The 18,883-nt window shown below is 39.4% G+C and overlaps 1 protein-coding gene across 4 annotated transcripts in view; it reads left to right on the top strand.

Annotated features, from left to right (window-relative positions):
- The window catches only part of npr1a (natriuretic peptide receptor 1a), a 147,386-nt gene that overhangs the window by 1,612 nt on the left and 126,891 nt on the right, over window positions 1–18,883 (top strand). For 3 of the 4 annotated variants that reach the window (XM_017711401.2, XM_017711400.2, XM_037535187.1), the window contains exon 2: window positions 4,655–5,419. In XM_017711401.2, coding sequence (XP_017566890.1) covers window positions 4,675–5,419 — 745 coding nt within the window. In that variant the 5' untranslated portion in view covers window positions 4,655–4,674. Of the gene's footprint in view, window positions 1–4,654; window positions 5,420–18,883 lie in introns of those variants that run through there. The other variant, XM_037535188.1, reaches the window with a different exon arrangement.

Raw genomic sequence — 18,883 nt, 5'->3', positions numbered from 1 at the left:
CTTCACCGAGCCATGTTTGAGTGTCTTTTTTAAAGGGCCAATATCATGGAAGGCTGTACTTTTGAAAAAAATAAGAGTTTGACATAGTAGATAAGCATTGGTAAAGTATGGAAACATACAGCCCATATTTGGAATATAATATTTAAAAAATATTGAACGTTTGTATTTGTGCCGTAAAAAAAACAGCACATTTTCCAAAATAGTAACTTTAAAGGAGACGGCAAACATTTACTTTTAATATAAGTTAATGTCAAGAGATTTTATTCCAAGTTATTTTCGAGCATTTCTATTGGTCCATTGAATGAGACACAATACAGAACAGCCAATCAGAACATAGCTCATTTACATATATTAGTTTGAAAAGCTCAGTAACTAGAACAGCCTGTTTAATTGTAAGGGATAAAGAGAGCCATGTAAAATGAATTATGACTGTGGTAAATAAACTACAGTAATATGTGGAAAAAACAAGAAAATTGTAGGATATATACATATATATGTCTGTTGTCAGAAGAAAACCTTGTATCTCCAAAATGATGACGTTACAGGAGAAGGAAAAAACCTACTTTAATTTAAATGTAAGTCAATGGAACCAGACATCTTTCCAAGTGATTTTGGGTCATTTCTTTTGGACCATTCGTCATGAAATTGACACACAATGTAAAGAGCAACGGGCATTTACAGTTTATTTAAAAAACTGAAAAACGACAAAAATGACAAAAAAGTTTGCACACGTACGAGTTTCCCTCAGTTTGAGATGATCGGCATTCCTTTTTTCTGTCCACTTCTATTTCGGACAAACTGCTTAACGTGAGGGACGTCTCTTCCTTCCCCTAAAGAAGTGAACCCTTTAGGGGTCGTAAAGCTGTCATGACTGCTTGTGAATGTAGGTGGAGCGTGTTTTATGTCCAGATCTATTCTGGAGAGCCCAGCCTGTATTGCCCTGGACCACATGTTTTTGATCACTCAGGCTGCTTTGACTACTGAGCTGTTTACATGACCGTATCTTACTTTAGGAAAGGGCGATATGGCAGAAGTATGACATCACATTACTACAAGACTTTTTCACAGCATACAATATGTAGCATGAAGAATAAATAGATCATTTAATTGACTAATAATCAGTCGATCGGCTTAAATGTGGCCTGTTAAAGTGAAGAGCTGTCACAGCTCATGTTTTGTCCACCAAGAGCTAAATTTCCATCATGGAAAAAAAGTGGCACTTTGTTTAAGACCGTCTATAATAATTTTACTACCTCAGGACCTGCTGTGTTTCTGTCTGTCATCTGACTGCGTGACTCAGATCACAGCATGTTAAATATCTCTGCTCCTTATTCCACGACCTCATGTCCAGAATGAGTGCTGTGTCGGGGCTGCGCTGTCCTGTCTGTTTACTGTGTCTGATGTCTGTTTAATTTATCGTATTTATTGCTTCTAGCTTAATTTTTTGTTTGACCACTGTGTCTGCACGTTCGCACTTTGTGTTCCTTGTTGCACCGTGAAGTTCCTGGAGGAAAGTAATTTCACTCCACTGTGTGCTTGTACATAGACGGAATGACATCAACAGCCTCTTAACTTGACTTGACTTAATAAGCAGTTAGCTAAAAATAAGTCACTATGTAAAATAACGTTATAGCTCTTCAGATGGCAGCATTATTTAACCGGTTCAATATTTTACTGTGCTAGTTCACCAGACGAGGTTTGCAGGTGGAGCAGATGGGCATATTTTTCATGTGAGGTATATTTGAGCTGTATTTTAAGCGAATTAAGCAGTTATGCATAGTTAGCACACTAATGTATGTGATGCTGTGACAGAACGAGTTGCAGAATGTTGCTAAAAACGTCTAATTAGCAGAAATTGGGAGCGTGTTCCAATGACTAATGTACTGTTAGTAATGTAACGTGTGGAGTGTGGATGTTTGTCGGGGAACATTAGTTTAATCTGGCAATTACAGTGTGAATTGTATGTATGCAGGGAGTAGTTTGGTATATCAGAGCACCAGCACGGAGGGAAAGCTAGCATTTACTGACCGTTCTGCTGCTTCAGAATCTACACCTGCATGCTGCCTTGTCCACTGGTTCAAGATGATGGTGTGCTAAGATAAGTCAGACTGGCATATTGCTGCTGTCAGAGTGTCACGATTGGCCCCTCCCAGTCCCCCATGTGCTTTTTTTCCCCTATTGGTCTTGTCCATGTGCTTCCTTGTTTTGATTCTTCCCTGTCCTACCCCCTTGTTTCTAGACTCTGCCCTTGATTGTTTTCACTTGTGTGTTGTTAACCCTCATTGTTCCTGTATTTAAGCCCTGTGTTTTCCCCTGTTAGTTTGCTGGTCTTTGCATTTGTATTGTGTGGTGTTTGATCTTCTGGCCTCCGTTGTGTGTTTTAGCCTGTGTTCCTTTTTGTCATGTCTGTCCCTCGATCTCTCCGTGTTGGCTTGTTGACCCTGGATTGTTTAGACCCTGAGTTTGGATTTGCCCCTTAATAAATCTTGCTTCTCTCAGCATATGCATCCACCTCATCATCGCTCCCCCGCGTTACACAGAGCAAAACCTTGTATCTCACCATTTGAAAATACCCGTCGCTCTTTACATTGTGTGTAAAGATTATGATGAATGGGCTGAAAGAAATGGCCCAAAATTTTAGGGGAAAAATTCTGGATACATTGTCTTACAGTAAGAGTAAAGCATGTTTTTTTCTCCTGTTGTTTTGTTCCAATAGCAGCGATATGTTATATGTGTCATCTTTTAGGAGTGTTTAACATTTAAAGCATTCCAGTCTAAAAATCTGTTTTTAATTGAGTGGGCAATCAGTGAGTCAGTGCATGTCTCTCACCTTACCTGCATACTTTATACTAAAAACTCAGGAAATTAATTATGACATTATGAAATTCTGCCCACACATATCTGGGGTTTAGGTCTCCTGTGAAGCTGGCGAGTGAGCCTGCTGGCTTTTTAGCATGCTTGGACACCGAAAGCACAAAGTAGCAGTCATAATATTTTTTTGTTATATATATTTATATACACACCCTGGCATTGTCTGAATGAACTACAAACTGAAACACCTTCTTCAAATTGGTGCGCGTATGAGTTGCATATGTTGTATGTGACTATTATTTATGTTAAGAAAAAGCTTCCAGGCGTCCCTTCCTTTTTGAGTCAAGTCAGCTTTATTGTCAATACTACAATATGTACAGGACATACAGTGTACTGAAACTGCGTTACGCTCGGACCCCGTGGTGTAGCAATAACATTAAACAGACGGTAAACAGGAAAAGTGTGAATTTAAATAGACACTAAAAAACACAAATCGTAAAAATAAACATGAATTCTAGAAAAATAGAATAATAAAAAATAATATAAATCACTATGATTGAATTGCTGCCCTCTTTAGCTCAAGCTTTTATCTAACTCGAGGCTGTATGTCTAAAGTTAGTATTTTAGTTAGTATTTTAGACATAGTATAAAAATATAGTCATATTGCCGACTAAGCTAAAATCATTAGATAATATCGAATCACTGCTGTGCTTGTAAACATAGTTACTATGATTAATGGTAACACTTTATTTGGATGGTCCACTGTAAATGCTTTGTAGATGCTCAGAATATCTTTAAGTAGCATTCAATAAAAGGTACATTAAATGTATGTAAACTGAACTTGAAGTTGAGTGTAGAGGATTCTATTAAATCTATATCTAATCCTAAGCCTAACACTAACCATAATGGTGTTGATAATCAACTGAGAATCACCAGAAAGCTTGTCAATGAGTGCGTTTACATGCACTAATAATAATAAACTGATAACGTCAGGAAAACAGGTTTTGTCAGCCAACCAACATGTTTACATGTCCTTGAGTAATCAGATAATAGGGAGACTCTGGGTCTACATGACTCAGACAGTAATCAGATTTCTGCTTTGCAAACAGCCAATAAACTCCCAGAAGAAGACGTGACATTCACGGCATTTGGCTGGCGCTCTTATCCAGAGCAACTTACAATTAGATCATTTTACACAGGTAGGCAAAGGTGGTGCTAGGAGTCTTGCCCGAGGACTCTTACTGGTATAGTGTAGGGGGCTTACCCAAGCAGGGGACTGAACCCCAGTCTAAAGCATAGAAGGCAGAGGTGTTACCCACTAAACTAACCAACCACGTAATATAAAACTCAAACCTCATGTGGTGGCTTTTTTTTTTTTTTTTGAAAAACATTGCACCACTTTACCTGAAAATATGAACATACATCATCTAGAAGATGAGAGTATTTATATCATTCGTTTCATCAAGCATGTATTTGGTTTCAGTGTCTCTCCAAAAGTGTTTTGCTGCGTCTTGCGGCAACACTGCTCTCTTATTTCCTGTACTGCGGTCTGTTTTCACGCATGTGCAGACTGAGAGATGCAAAAGAAATCAGAGTAAGAGTTGACATGCATTGAGAAATCTGAAAAACAGCTATGTTTATCAGATTTTGATCTAAGAAATCAGTGTGCTGTTTACATGACCTTTTGAATAATCAGATATCAAATTATGATCGGATTATTGAGTACACATAAACACACTCAATGATTTAAGTATCTATAGATCATCAATAGATGGCCATCCAAATAAAGTGTGACCTGATTAACATAATTATTTCTCTTAACTGTCTCTCTTGATGTGCCCAGGCCTGTAGGTGATCAGATTGATGCTGAAGATGGAGCCCAGTTTACTGGGATCAATGCGGCTCCCGCTTTTGATTCTGCTCACTGGAGTGACGTTAGGAGTGGTGGAGTTGGAGCCGTTATCTCAGGATCACAGTGGAGAATCTTCTCTCAGGAACATCACTCTGGCCGTTATCCTACCGCACCAGAACACGGAGTACCCGTGGGCCTGGCCTCGAGTGGGCCCTGCTCTCTACTGGGCCCTGGAGAAGGTGAACTCTGACCCCACCCTGCTGCCAGGTTACCACATGCAGCTGGTCTTCAGCAGCAGTGAAAACAAGGAGGGCTTTTGCTCTGACTCAGTGGCGCCCCTAGTGGCCGTGGACCTGAAGTTTGCCCATGACCCGTGGGCCTTTATTGGGCCGGGATGCGACTATGCTTCCTCACCTGTGGCCCGCTTCACTACGCACTGGGAGGTTCCCATGGTGACGGCTGGAGCCCCAGCAATTGGCTTTAACATGTACTCGTCTATCACCAATACGGGGCCCACGCACAAGAAACTGGGCGAATTTGTGGTGAGGATGCACCACAACTTTGGCTGGCACAAGCACGCCACTGTCATGTTTCACGACAAAAAGAATGACGATCGGCCGTGCTACTTCGCTGTGGAAGGGCCGTACGCAGAGATGACCGCAGACAACATCACGGCGAAGGACATGGTGTTTAATGAGGATGAAGAATCGCTGTCCTACGCAGATCTTATCAGTGATATTAGCCAACGAGGACGTGGTGAGTCTGAAGCTTAAATGGCCTGTGCTAGTAGTAGCTGTAGTTAATAAACTGCTAATTGACTTAATTAAATTAATTGACTTACCAGAAAGCAGAAACATGTCCTTGCTATTTGCTGTTTGCAGTATATCAGGGGTCGACAACCCAAACAACCTGGGGCGCCACAACATTTTATTTCCAACTTACAATCTTGGCTGTGAATGTGTGTCAGTATGTGCTGATGTGTTAATATAGGCTTAAAATATAATATAAACAAACATGCAGACTTACTTTGCTCTGCTTTAAGCTTTAGCTTAGCTATAGCTGCTTTTCCGCATCTCCAGCAGGAAACCAAACTGACTTCAGCCTCAAACGCAGATCAAACGTAGCAGGAAACCAGCTGGAGTGATTATAAATGCACATAAGTCCATTCATCTCCATATCATTAATGGTCATCTTAAACCTTTCTCTTTGCCATTTTGGTGAGATTGCGTTGGTATGTGCGCTGACCTCGGCCTTGGTGGTTGCTAAGCTATTGCTAGGCCGTCGCTTTGATTTCCCAGCTGGTTGCAAAGGTGTTACAGAATGTGCAGTGTCAATTATGAAATGAAGCACAGTAAGTTGACTTGGTAAACAGTAATTTTGATTGTTAGAGGCCCAAGTTAGCATATTAGAGACGTCTACGGTGTCAGGATTTCCATCAGCAAATCCTGTTATTAATATAATGATTAGCAAAAGATAAATTCTGCAGACCTAGTGTACAAACCACTTCTGAAGCCCCTTTTAGTTCCAAAAACATTTACATTCAAGCTAATACTGATCAATCAGTGGTCTAAAAGTGAAATCAGACCTAAGAATATATATATACATATATATATATATATATATATATATATATATATATAAAACAAGAACTTGTTAATAAAAAGAGTAACAAGGATCTTTGCTTCTGTGCCGAAGAGAAAATGTGTGCATTTTCACTTCATGTGTTTAGGAATTCTTGTAAAACTAAAATATACTGAGTTATCATGCTAGTATATCAGCTGTTTAGGGCAATAATGATACGGACTAGTGTGTAAATACTACCCTAATCACAACTCCGGAAACAATCAAGGCCTGGAATGATCTCTTCCCTTCGTCTTTTCGAGAACACATCTGAAAGCAGGCGTGAGAGGAGAGTATGAGCATGAAAAAGAGGTTTGAAAGAAAGACAGAGCCCAGGAGGGAAAAATGTGAGGAAATTGTATACAGAAAAAAATCATAGTGTGTATGAGTTTGAATAATGTAGAGGATTCTGAACAAAAAAAGTCCCTTCCCATCTGTTTCCCAGACCAAGTTTATTAGAGGCCCGTATAGAACAAAAGCAGAGGCATTTTCAAAGATGCCTGAGATGGAGAGTTGAATGAGAGTCACTGTCAGATTGATAATAAAGTCACCTGATGATTATTTTGATTATCAGTCAAGTAATCAGAGCCTTTAAAGGCCTTCCCTGAACAGTACCAGACCACTGCAGAACCCTTTACAGACTTTATTTAACTGCGCCATCAAAAGATATAATAAATCATTTTAAATGCAATAATAATCATTTTGTGCAGTCAATCATGATTAATTAGCTCAAATATGATGAAAATTTTTTTTCTATTTAAAAAGCAGAGAATTTTGTCAGGGAACAAAATAAGCTCAGAAATCAGAAAGTACTGATTACGTTCACTCACTGTTTTTATCATGTGATGAAAAACGCAGAAGAAGATGAAAACCATGTGATTTCCACAGTACGAGCACCAATCCTCCAGTCTTCATCACCGACGTCCAGTGAGAGAAACAGTTGCTGCACATATGTGTGTATCATATATATCCCATGCGTCGAACACAAGGCCTGCGCGCCAAGTCATGCTCATGGCTCCGTCCTCTCCGGCCCTCCAAATTATTTTAATAATTAGCCCATTTCACCATGATCTACACTACAACCCCCAGCGTGCACTGCTGCGTAATGTGCACGCCCACCTTCCCTCCCCCAAAAACACTCTACTGGACTGCGGTTACATCACCAAAAGAAAAGTTGGCAAGTGTCTCATTAAAATAGGCCGTTTTTAAAAAACCTCCCTCCTGGGAAGATTTAAAGACGTTTAACAGCCCGGAGCTAAATATGAACATACATCATCTAGAAGACGAAGACTATTTAAATCCTTGATTCACAGTGTAGACTGAGAAATCTGAAAGAAAACAGAGTAAGAGTTTACATGCAATGAGAAATCCTATTACTGAGCTAAATATCCAGCTCTCCTTATCAGATTTCTCAATTGGATTTCTAGATCGGAGTATGTTTACATGACCATTTGAATAATCGGATAACTGCAGAAATCCGGATGTGGTATGATCGTATTATTGAGAGCATGTAAACATGATAAATAAAACATAGGCATTCTTTGGCTAGTAAGCGGGTAAGCATGAGGTACAAACTCTGTACTGGATAAATATTTTCTGTTACGATGAGACAGTTTAATCAAATTACGTCCGAATGCCAAACATGTTCTATACTTTTGAAAAAGATGATTCTTCAAAAGTTCTTTAGTAAAGTAAAGGGTTCTGTATTGGACCGTGAATACACAAAGAACCCTTTGCATAATTTAATGGGCTCTTTGCATCACGAAATGTCTCATTAGATTGATAGAGAATGTGCTTTAGATGGTTCTGTATAGAACTCATTTTGAAAAGGGCTCTGTGTAGCACCAAAAAGGGTTCCACTGTTATTACAGGCCAAAGAACTCTTTTTTGGTACTACATAGAACCCTTTTTGCTAAGAGTGTAGATGTTAACTGAGAAATCGTGGGGTATCTCCAACATGCTGATGATAATTGCCAAGACAGTTTAACTAAACTACTCCAAAATGACTAACATGGTAGATAGGAGATTTAATATTTCATATATATTTTAACTTTAGGGAGTCATATGCCTTCAAAGTGGGGGGACGAGATCATTATTTATTATCACTCACCTTTAATTCTTCAGTGAAATGAAACTGAAGTCACCCTTTTTCCAGCTACTTGTTCGAATTTTCCCATTCCACCTTAAATGGTACAGCAGTTCTGACGCCTGAGGCGCCAAAATGTAACCTCCATTTAAGGTGGAATGGGAAATTTAGCTAGCTAGCTATCGAGACATTGGCATAGTACTAGCGATTTTATGCTAGTTATAAAGAAAAGGACCACAATACATCAAAACTCTATTAAACTAAATTCATACAGTGTTTATCTTAATTTTTAACAGAGAAAATTCTCTTTGATTCTTTGATCACTTGTGCAGCCGTCCAGCCGGTCTTTCTTTTTCTTATAGCGCTCTGTATGGACTGTGACTCTAAAACCTCCGTTTAGTGGGCAATGTAACCCTAACACTTCGCCCTACAGCTCAACAGAAATCAGGACACCCTACCCCCAGACGTGAACAGAAGAGTAGGGCTAAGTGGTAAGGGCGTGGGGTGAAATGGGATTGGGCCTAAATTTCGTCGTAATGTCAGGTGCTTAAGCAGGAAAGTAAACACCTCCAAGCTCCAGGTGGAAATGTGGCAGAAAATGAGGGCACAAAATACAAAATTTGTCAATGGTAAAAACCCAGTAATCCATTGTTTTCTTTTATCGCCCAGATTCAGTTTCATTTATAGGTAATAGACAGTTATGTACTATATAAGACTCTGTACTTTATTCACTCACAATCTCCTTACCCCATATAACTGCCTGCTACCTTTTACTCAAATACAATTGCACAGTACTGTTTGTACCACACACTTATCCAGTTAATACCTAGAACCTTTTGGGGATTTCAGTGTAATTTCATTATGAGACATTCTATGGAAACAATCAATTTTGTGTCCCTAGCATTTACAAATATATTACATATATATCATATAGACCGCAGAAGAGCTCGTCTTCACAGTCATGTGTGAAGGCTGAGGCCATATTTTGAGGTAAAAACATGTTTTTCTGCTAATTTAACTGCAATAATCTATACATGACTATGAAATATATGATTCAAATAACATAAAGAAAACAAATGCCAAGTAAATATTATAAAATATATCATGAAAGTTCCCCAGGAGTCGTGTCACTGGTGTAACTGCGTAACAAAAAAAGCTCTTATTTTGAAATAAAAGTCACACTGATGACATCACTCTACTTCCTTTCACCTGTTTTCTGAGGGTCTATGAAGAAAAGATCATGGTGAGTCCACTGCGTCGTTCAGTTCTCAGAGATTTTCTCACTTAGCTCCTGATTTCATGTGAAGCTTTTAGCTGACGTCACTTTAATTGCTTTATTCTTTGGTAACTGTGAAAAAATAGAAAGCGAATGGATTTAATTAGATATTTTAGTGGGTGTTCCATGACTGGCGGCCTGTGGTTTGATGCTCTGTAGGAGTTATTTTGTTGAATGCATTTTTCATCAAAATGTCTCTGGTGTTACCTTTCGTATCTGTAACACCAATGACAGTGAGTAACACCAGTGACCCTTAAACTGTCTTGGAACTTACCATCATGTTAACCATAACAATTTTCTAGTGCTTTGGAGTTTGCACTTCACACTTGGTAAATACCTAGAACTTAACTGACTACAAAAGAAAGCACTATTGTTTAATCACTCATTAACGGAGTCCTACTGATGACATCCTGTATAAATGAAAATAATGCGTGGCCACGCCTTATTAACGCGTGGGGAAGAGAACCTAATGAGAACCTTCAGCAACAATCTGATCACCTACAGGCCTGGGCACATCAAGAGAGACAGTTAACAGAAATAATTATGTTCATCAGGTCACACTTTATTTTGATGGTCACCTTTAGATGATCTACAGATGAAAATCATTGAGTGTGTTTATGTGTACTCAATAAAATGACTTAGTAAGTCATGGGAATGAGATGATTAAGTCGTGGCCATGACTTTGTAAGGCGTGGGAACGAGATCACGGCTTACTTAGTCGTGGCCACGCATTAGGATCGCGTTCCCACGCTTTACTAAGTCGTGACCACGACTTAATTATCTTGTTCCCATGCTTTACTAAGTTGTGGCCAGTTATACAGGATGTTATCAGCGGGGCTCCGTACTCCTTTATTTTTTAATTATCCTAATTTAATTTCTGTTGTTTTAGTTTCTGTTCTCCTCATTTGTGAAGCACTTTGAATGACAGCGATGTATGAAAGGTGCTATATAAACAAACCTGCCTTATCATGGGAGCTGAATTGAGTAATGGTGACAGCCCTACTTGAGTACTACGTGTCTGCATCTTTCCGGGAACATTTTTGGGGAAACGATTTATGCCTCTGTACTCATGACATAATAGGACATTAGCACACGTAGGTACACAGAGTACCAGAACAGCATAATGAAAACACAGGCTCTTCTTTCTCTCCTCTCTCCACAGCGCTGCTCTCTCTAACCCCTCACTGCTTCATTATAGACATGTTGATGAGACACCTCTATGTCCACTCTTCTCTCTTTCAGTGCTTTATAACATAGTTAATGATGAAGTGAGAGAACTGTTGTTTCTGAGGGGTCCACCAGCACCGGATCGCTGGGGTTGCTCACTTTGCTCCTCATGCATTATTAAAAGCTCGGCGTGATTATAGGCCTGTTGGAGCTGGGTTACTTTCACTCAGGGAGCTTCTGTAATTTATTTGATTACTGAGGAGATCTGTGATTTTAAACCAGTAAGAAGCTGAAACGGCTCTCATTAAAGGTTGATGACCTAATTTTTAAAAAATCGCTGATTAAAATGCCATTAAATGAGCTTAGTTGTCAGTTTACGTTATAATAATAATATTTTACATTTACAGCATTTGGCTGACGCTCTTATCCAGAGCGACTTACAATTTGATCATTGTACACAAGTAGGCGAAGGTGGTGTTAGGAGTCTTGCCCAAGGACTCTTATTGGTTTAGTGTAGGGTGCTTACCCAGGTGGGGGATTGAACCCTAGTCTACAGCGTAGAAGGCAGAGGTGTTAACCACTACACTACACCAATTTTTTTACTGGTCTCTCTAGGGAGCCTCACTAATGAAAGGCTATATAAATAATACTAAAACTAAAACTAGTGAATGTATGAATCTGCAGTGTGTGTAGTTTTACAGTCTAATGGTAATAATTGTGGAGTGATTTTAATCCAGTATGAATTTGCAGTGTGTGTAGTTTTACAGTCTGATGGTAATAATTGTGGAGTGATTTTAATCCAGTATGAATTTGCAGTGTGTAGTTTTACAGTCTGATGGTAATAATTGTGGAGCGATTTTAATCCAGTATGAATCTGCAGTGTGTAGTTTTACAGTCTGACGGTAATAATTGTGGAGCGATTTTGATCCAGTATGAATCTGCAGTGTGTGTAGTTTTACAGTCTGACTGTAATAATTGTGGAGTGATTTTAATCCAGTATGAATCTGCAGTGTGTGTAGTTTTACAGTCTGACGGTAACAATTGTGGAGTGATTTTAATCCAGTATGAATCTGCAGTGTGTGTAGTTTTACAGTCTGATGGTAATAATTGTGGAGCGATTTTAATCCAGTATGAATCTGCAGTGTGTGTAGTTTTACAGTCTGACTGTAATAATTGTGGAGCGATTTTAATCCAGTATGAATCTGCAGCGTGTACTTTTACAGTCTGACGGTAATAATTGTGGAGTGATTTTAATCCAGTATGAATCTGCAGTGTGTGTTGTTTTACAGTCTGACTGTAATAATTGTGGAGTGATTTTAATCCAGTATGAATCTGCAGTGTGTGTTGTTTTACAGTCTGACTGTAATAATTGTGGAGTGATTTTAATCCAGTATGAATCTGCAGCGTGTGTAGTTTTACAGTCTGACGGTAATAACTGTGGAGTGATTTTAATCCAGTATGAATCTGCAGTGTGTAGTTTTACAGTCTGACTGTAATAATCGTGGAGTGATTTTAATCCAGTATGAATCTGCAGTGTGTAATTTTACAGTCTGACGGTAATAACTGTGGAGTGATTTTAATCCAGTATGAATCTGCAGTGTGTGTAGTTTTACAGTCTGACTGTAATAATTGTGGAGTGATTTTAATCCAATATGAATCTGCAGTGTGTGTTGTTTTTACAGTCTGACTGTAATAATTGTGGAGTGATTTTAATCCAGTATGAATCTGCAGTGTGTGTAGTTTTACAGTCTGACTGTAATAATTGTGGAGTGATTTTAATCCAGTATGAATCTGCAGTGTGTGTAGTTTTACAGTCTGACGGTAATAATTGTGGAGTGATTTTAATCCAGTATGAATCTGCAGTGTGTGTAGTTTTACAGTCTGACTGTAATAATTGTGGAGTGATTTTAATCCAGTATAAATCTGCAGCGTGTGTAGTTTTACTGTCTGACTGTAATAATCGTGGAGTGATTTTAATCCAGTATGAATCTGCAGTGTGTAGTTTTACAGTCTGACGGTAATAATTGTGGAGTGATTTTAATCCAGTATGAATCTGCAGTGTGTAGTTTTACAGTCTGACTGTAATAATTGTGGAGTGATTTTAATCCAGTATGAATCTGCAGTGTGTGTAGTTTTTCAGTCTGACTGTAATAATTGTGGAGTGATTTTAATCCAGTATGAATCTGCAGCGTGTGTAGTTTTACAGTCTGACTGTAATAATTGTGGAGGGATTTTAATCCAGTATGAATCTGCAGTGTGTGTAGTTTTACAGTCTGACTAATAATTGTGGAGTGATTTTAATCCAGTATGAATCTGCAGTTTGTGTAGTTTTACAGTCTGACTGTAATAATTGTGGAGTGATTTTAATCCAGTATGAATCTGCAGTGTCTGTAGTTTTACAGACTGACTGTAATAATTGTGGAGTGATTTTAATCCAGTATGAATCTGCAGCGTGTGTAGTTTTACAGTCTGACGGTAATAATTGTGGAGTGATTTTAATCCAGTATGAATCTGCAGTGTGTGTAGTTTTACAGTCTGACTGTAATAATTGTGGAGTAATTTTAATCCAGTATGAATCTGCAGTGTGTGGAGTTTTACAGTCTGACTGTAATAATTGTGGAGCGATTTTAATCCAGTATGAATCTGCAGTGTGTAGTTTTACAGTCTGACGGTAATAATTGTGGAGAGATTTTAATCCAGTATGAATCTGCAGTGTGTGTAGTTTTACAGTCAGACTGTAATAATTATGGAGTGATTTTAATCCAGTATGAATCTGCAGCGTGTGTAGTTTTACAGTCTGACTGTAATAATTGTGGAGTGATTTTAATCCAGTATGAATCTGCAGTGTGTGTAGTTTTACAGTCTGACTGTAATAATTGTGGAGTGATTTTAATCCAGTCTGAATCTGCAGTGTGTAGTTTTACAGTCTGATGGTAATAATTGTGGAGTGATTTTAATCCAGTCTGAATCTGCAGTGTGTAGTTTTACTGTCTGATGGTAATAATTGTGGAGTGATTTTAATCCAGTCTGAATCTGCAGTGTGTAGTTTTACAGTCTGACGGTAATAATTGTGGAGTGAATGCTCTTCTGTAAGTAGCTGAGCCTGGAGGTCTCTCAGTGATACCAATCTTGTTCTAGTCCACTCCACACAAATAGGAAAATAATATGGTGCTGTTATTGAATGTGTCCTGTGGCGTAACACTGGCATGAACATTCCAGTTGTCTGTGGGAGTTTGGGGAAAGTTACCCTTCCATGTGCCCCTCATGTTCTTTCACAGCACATGTGTCTGATTGGATATGGTTTAGAGAGCATTATCAAAAATAACTTTCAACCTGTTTAGCAAAATTCTTGTTTTATCTCCTTAATGACCTCATCATTCAAAGGATTCAGAGAAAAAACATATCGTGTTTGAAACCATTGGGCACGATAGTGATTTATAAAAATCCCATTTATTTTTCTAATATAAATATCCAGCTGAGACCCAGAGTTTCTAAAGGCAGGCGTAAACTGTGCGTTTTTTAAACTCGATTAGGTCGAAGCCAACTGAATTTCATGATCGGGCAGAATTTCAGCTTCATCGGTTGTGGTTTGCCGTGCAGTGTGAGAGGGGAAACGATGACGGATTAACTGCCCAAACAATCTCTGACTGAGCAGTTGGATGATCGGATGGATTTCTGAGATGTCATAAATTTTGGACGCATGTCTCACAGTCTGAGCAGCCTCAGGAGCCAATTTCTCAACGTCGCACCCAAAACCACACACGGTCACAGCCACCGCTCCTCCACATTTGTGGCACCAGCGTCCTTGTATGCTGACTTTGCTGTTTGACTGAGTTGCATTATGAGGTGTAAATAAATATGGAGATTTTTTTTGTCAGACCACCTGTTCTTCAGCTTCACAGTTTGTCGATGGCTGAATCTCACACGGCCCCTACTTCTTCTACATGGCTTCTACACCAAAACAGTGCACTGTTTGTCCCGTATGGAACTGTGCACACATGGCTGAAGGTCTGAAGGCAATTTATTAAACATGTCATGCGTTTTATGGGTGCAGGGCCTGTTTTAAAGTGTGATGCACTCTGTAGGGAGGAGGGGGCCATTTAAGATTCAGCCAGTGTTTTTGTTTAGGACTCGAAGGCGCAGCATGTTGTTTTGAACAAAACAGTTTCATTGTAAGTTATCTGTAGACAGAGCTGACTGTAAGGGCTGCATTTCACAAGCAGTGTGAACTCCCATGTCACATCGTGTCAGTTGCACAGTGTGAGTATATAAATCACAAGCTTTGGCCAAATACGATGGGCAATTCAAACGTGCAGTGTGAGTCACTAAAGAACAAGATTTCTGAAATCGCACAGGGTATGTCTGGCTTAATGTGGGCATGACGCCGATTATGGAATAACAACATGACTTCAAAGGTCTATGATGATCTGTGTAATTATGCTCCACAGAACTACCTTAATCCAATAACCCGTATTACCTAAAGTGTCTATTTTACAGCATCTAATACAGCTGTTATATGATACATGTGTGAGCTGTGATTACACTGTGTTCTCTGCAGTTTGTCTCTCTGTGTGCTGGTTTAGAGTGAGTAATTGCTGGCTCAATCATCTGAACTATGGAGCAGTGTGTGTGTGTGTGTGTGTGTGTGTGTGTGTGAGAGAGAGAGAGAAAGAGAGATTCTTTTGGCTGTGTGAGCTGCTGTGTGTCGTGATGTCTGCTTGGAGGTGAAGAAAGATGGACCTGTTTAGGTCAAAGCCATTAGAGATACAGTACATACACTGGCACGAACACTGAGGGAGAGGCGCATTAGAAATGCCAACCAGCCCATGTCACATCCTCTCTCACACACACACACACACACACACACACACACACACACACACACACACACACACACACACACACACACTCCTCCTTGCACTGTTTTAATGACACACGCACATGCCCACATGCCTCAGGCAGCCTTCAGAGAGAAAGAGAGAGAGGAGGAAACTTCCCAACATACAGCAAATCCAATCACTCCAACCACCAAATCACTTCACTGCTGTAAACAGCCCTATTGTTCACACAGGAAACATCACCCTCCTGTTTATATTTCACGGTTACAATGGCGTATGTCTACTGTAATATAAAAGAGACACAAAGTTAAATACAGTGAAGAAAGTGATGCATTTACTTAATTCAAATCGATTCTATAAGAATAAAACATCAACACAATTTACTTTCACTTACTTAGGGTAATAATTGTGTTGTTATACTTTGCCAGTCAAGAGAGAATTGCTTTCATGCATTTGTATTCACTTTAATTCTTGTGTGGTGTTGATGTTTGTGTTACTCAGTGGTCTGGTGGTCCCACCGCATTATTGTTTGTAAATCAGTACAGTCATAACAATTGAAGTAAAAATACCAGATGTTTAAAATATCACAACTGTCCATCGTAGGGTTCTCCTGTAGCAGCTGTAGCCAGTCAGCAACCTGTCCATGTTGTCTACCCACACACACACACACACACACACTAACAGCAGGCCATGTAGGAGGAGAACAGAGTGAAAGATGCAGCACCTCCACACTTTTACTCCCCGCAGGTTCAGCCCAGCACCACATGTGTAATATAAATGTGTGGGGGGTGAACAGAGTGAGGCACTGAAAGTGAGTTATTTTATATGATCTTCACTGAAAATGAGCAAAGACCAAGAATCTGAGGTTGAAATAATAATAAACTGCATCATTTGGTAAACACTGAAAATGGGTCCCAGAGACCTGAACACCACACAAGGGTTAAAGAGTTTTTGGTGAAAAATCAAATATATACAATTTTTTACTTATCCCAGTCGTTAAACCAAGACATGATTGTAGCCCACGTTTTGCTCATTTCCTCTAGAACTGCAGCAGCGAGCTTTATGCTGCTTACGAACACTAAAACTCAATAGTCACCTGAAATGTTTCTGTAAAAATAGATCCCACAAGCTTCTCTCTGCCTGCTCAGTCTACATTCAGCTCTTCATTAAAGTGGTGCAGACTGGCCAGTGTGGTGTAGGACACCGTATGACTTACTGTCAGCTATAAAAATGAACAAAACTGCAAGCAGCCACTTTAGACAATAGGGGGTGTACTCACAAACCACCACCAATGGTGGACTTAATAAGCTTTTACATATGTGTACATTTTCATAACCAAAATGAAAATAAAAGCATGGTGATGAGACAGGGTGTGTGGAGTTAATACAATTTAGAAAATATAATTTCAATGGATTATGGAACAATTATGTTCCATAATTATGTATTTTGAATAATACATTAGAGGATATCTTTTAGTGTGTAGTTGGAGTATTTAAATGTACCCTGAATAGGTTATATTCATATAAAATAACACAACATTGCCGCAGATAATTACATGTAAGGACAACATTTACATTTTTGGCATTTGGCTGACGCTCTTATCCAGAGCGACTTACAGTTTGATCATTTTACACAGGTAGGCCAAGGTGGTGTTAGGAGTCTTGCCCAAGGACTCTTATTGTTAGAGTGTAGGGTGCTTACCCAGGTGGGGGATTGAACCCCAGTCTACAGTGTAGAAGGCAGAGGTGTTAACCACTACACTATCCTACCCACTGCACAGACAAATATATACAATGTTGTACAACACAACAGCCATAACATTATGACCTTGTTTCTACACTCATTGTCCATCTTATCAGCTCCACTTACTGTATAGTTGCACTTTGTAGTTCTACAGTTACAGACTGTAGTCCATCTGTTTCTCTGATACTTTGTTAGCCCCCTTTTACACTGTTCTCCAGTGGTCAGGACCCCCACAGACCCTCACAGAGCAGGTACTATTTGGGTGGTGGATCATTTTCAGCACTGCAGTTACACTGACGTGGTGGTGGTGTGTTAGTGTATGTTGTGCTGGTAGAGGTGGATAAGACACAGCAATGTTGCTGAAGTTTTTAAACACTGTGTCCACTCACCGTCCAGTCTGTTAGCTGCACCTGCATTGTTGGTCCACTGTGTAGATGTAAAGTCAGAGACAAGAGTTCATCTCCTGCTGTACAGTATTAGCTAATCATCCTCTAGTCCTTCATCAGTGGTCACAGGATGCTGCCCACCACCCCATCAGTGTCACTGCAGTGCTGAGAATGATCCAGCACCCAAATAATACCTGCTCTGTGGGGGTCTGTGGGGGTCCTAACGACTGAAGAACAGGGTAAAAGGGGGCTGGTCGTAATGTTATGATTGGTGTATTTAACAACATTAGTATAAAAATAGGATGGAAATCATCAGATGTTGAATCAGTGGGAGCAGATATGATATTGGTATGAAGTGTTTTTGAAGATATCAGTCATTCAGAGCTAAAAATGTGCTGTGTGTTGATGAAAAGATGATTAAAATGTCACAAGAACAGCTGTAAAGCTTTTCATTCTTATATACAGATGCGTATAGTCAGCACTATTAATTCAGTCAGAGGTAGATTTCCTGAAAGAAAGAACTTTCCTGCCCTCAGAGACATTCGTGGTGAAGTCTAATTGAGAAAATTGACTCAAGTCCTCAGGTGTAACTCAACGTAATTCATGCCTGAGCAAATTTCATTTGGCAGATTTGCTCTCTGAAAAGATGGAACTAATTGTCTCCCATTGCTTCTTAAGTTCAAAGTCAAATAAAGAGAACTGCATGAATAACAGCAGCTGATTAGGTTCTTTTATATTACTTTTTATCTTATTGTTTTCCTAGACTGGATGTGCTGTCTGGTTGCAGTGGGTATTGCTCAATTAGATGGGGGGTTTTCCCAGTCAGAACACCTCAGGAAGTGAAATGGAAGAGTATGTGGCATTTCTTGCCCACAATGATGGAATAGCAGTAAAGCAGTTTAATCAGTTTAACGGTCTGGAATACTTTGATACTTGAAACCTGTTCAGCACCACGCCAGACTGCTTTCACAGTTCAGCCCCAGTCAGAATCATATGGAACTGCTAATCATTGGTTTGGGATATATTTCAGTCTGTTTTATGGCGAAGGTGTGTCACATCTTAGGGTGCAGCAATAAAGTGGGGAGAAAGGAGGCAGAGCTTATG

This window comes from Pygocentrus nattereri, chromosome 27, assembly GCF_015220715.1.
Source record: "Pygocentrus nattereri isolate fPygNat1 chromosome 27, fPygNat1.pri, whole genome shotgun sequence".
In the NCBI taxonomy this organism is placed as follows: Eukaryota; Metazoa; Chordata; class Actinopteri; order Characiformes; family Serrasalmidae; genus Pygocentrus; species Pygocentrus nattereri.
The sequence above is the reverse complement of the archived record's forward strand: the minus strand, read 5'-3'. Positions and strand labels throughout refer to the sequence as shown.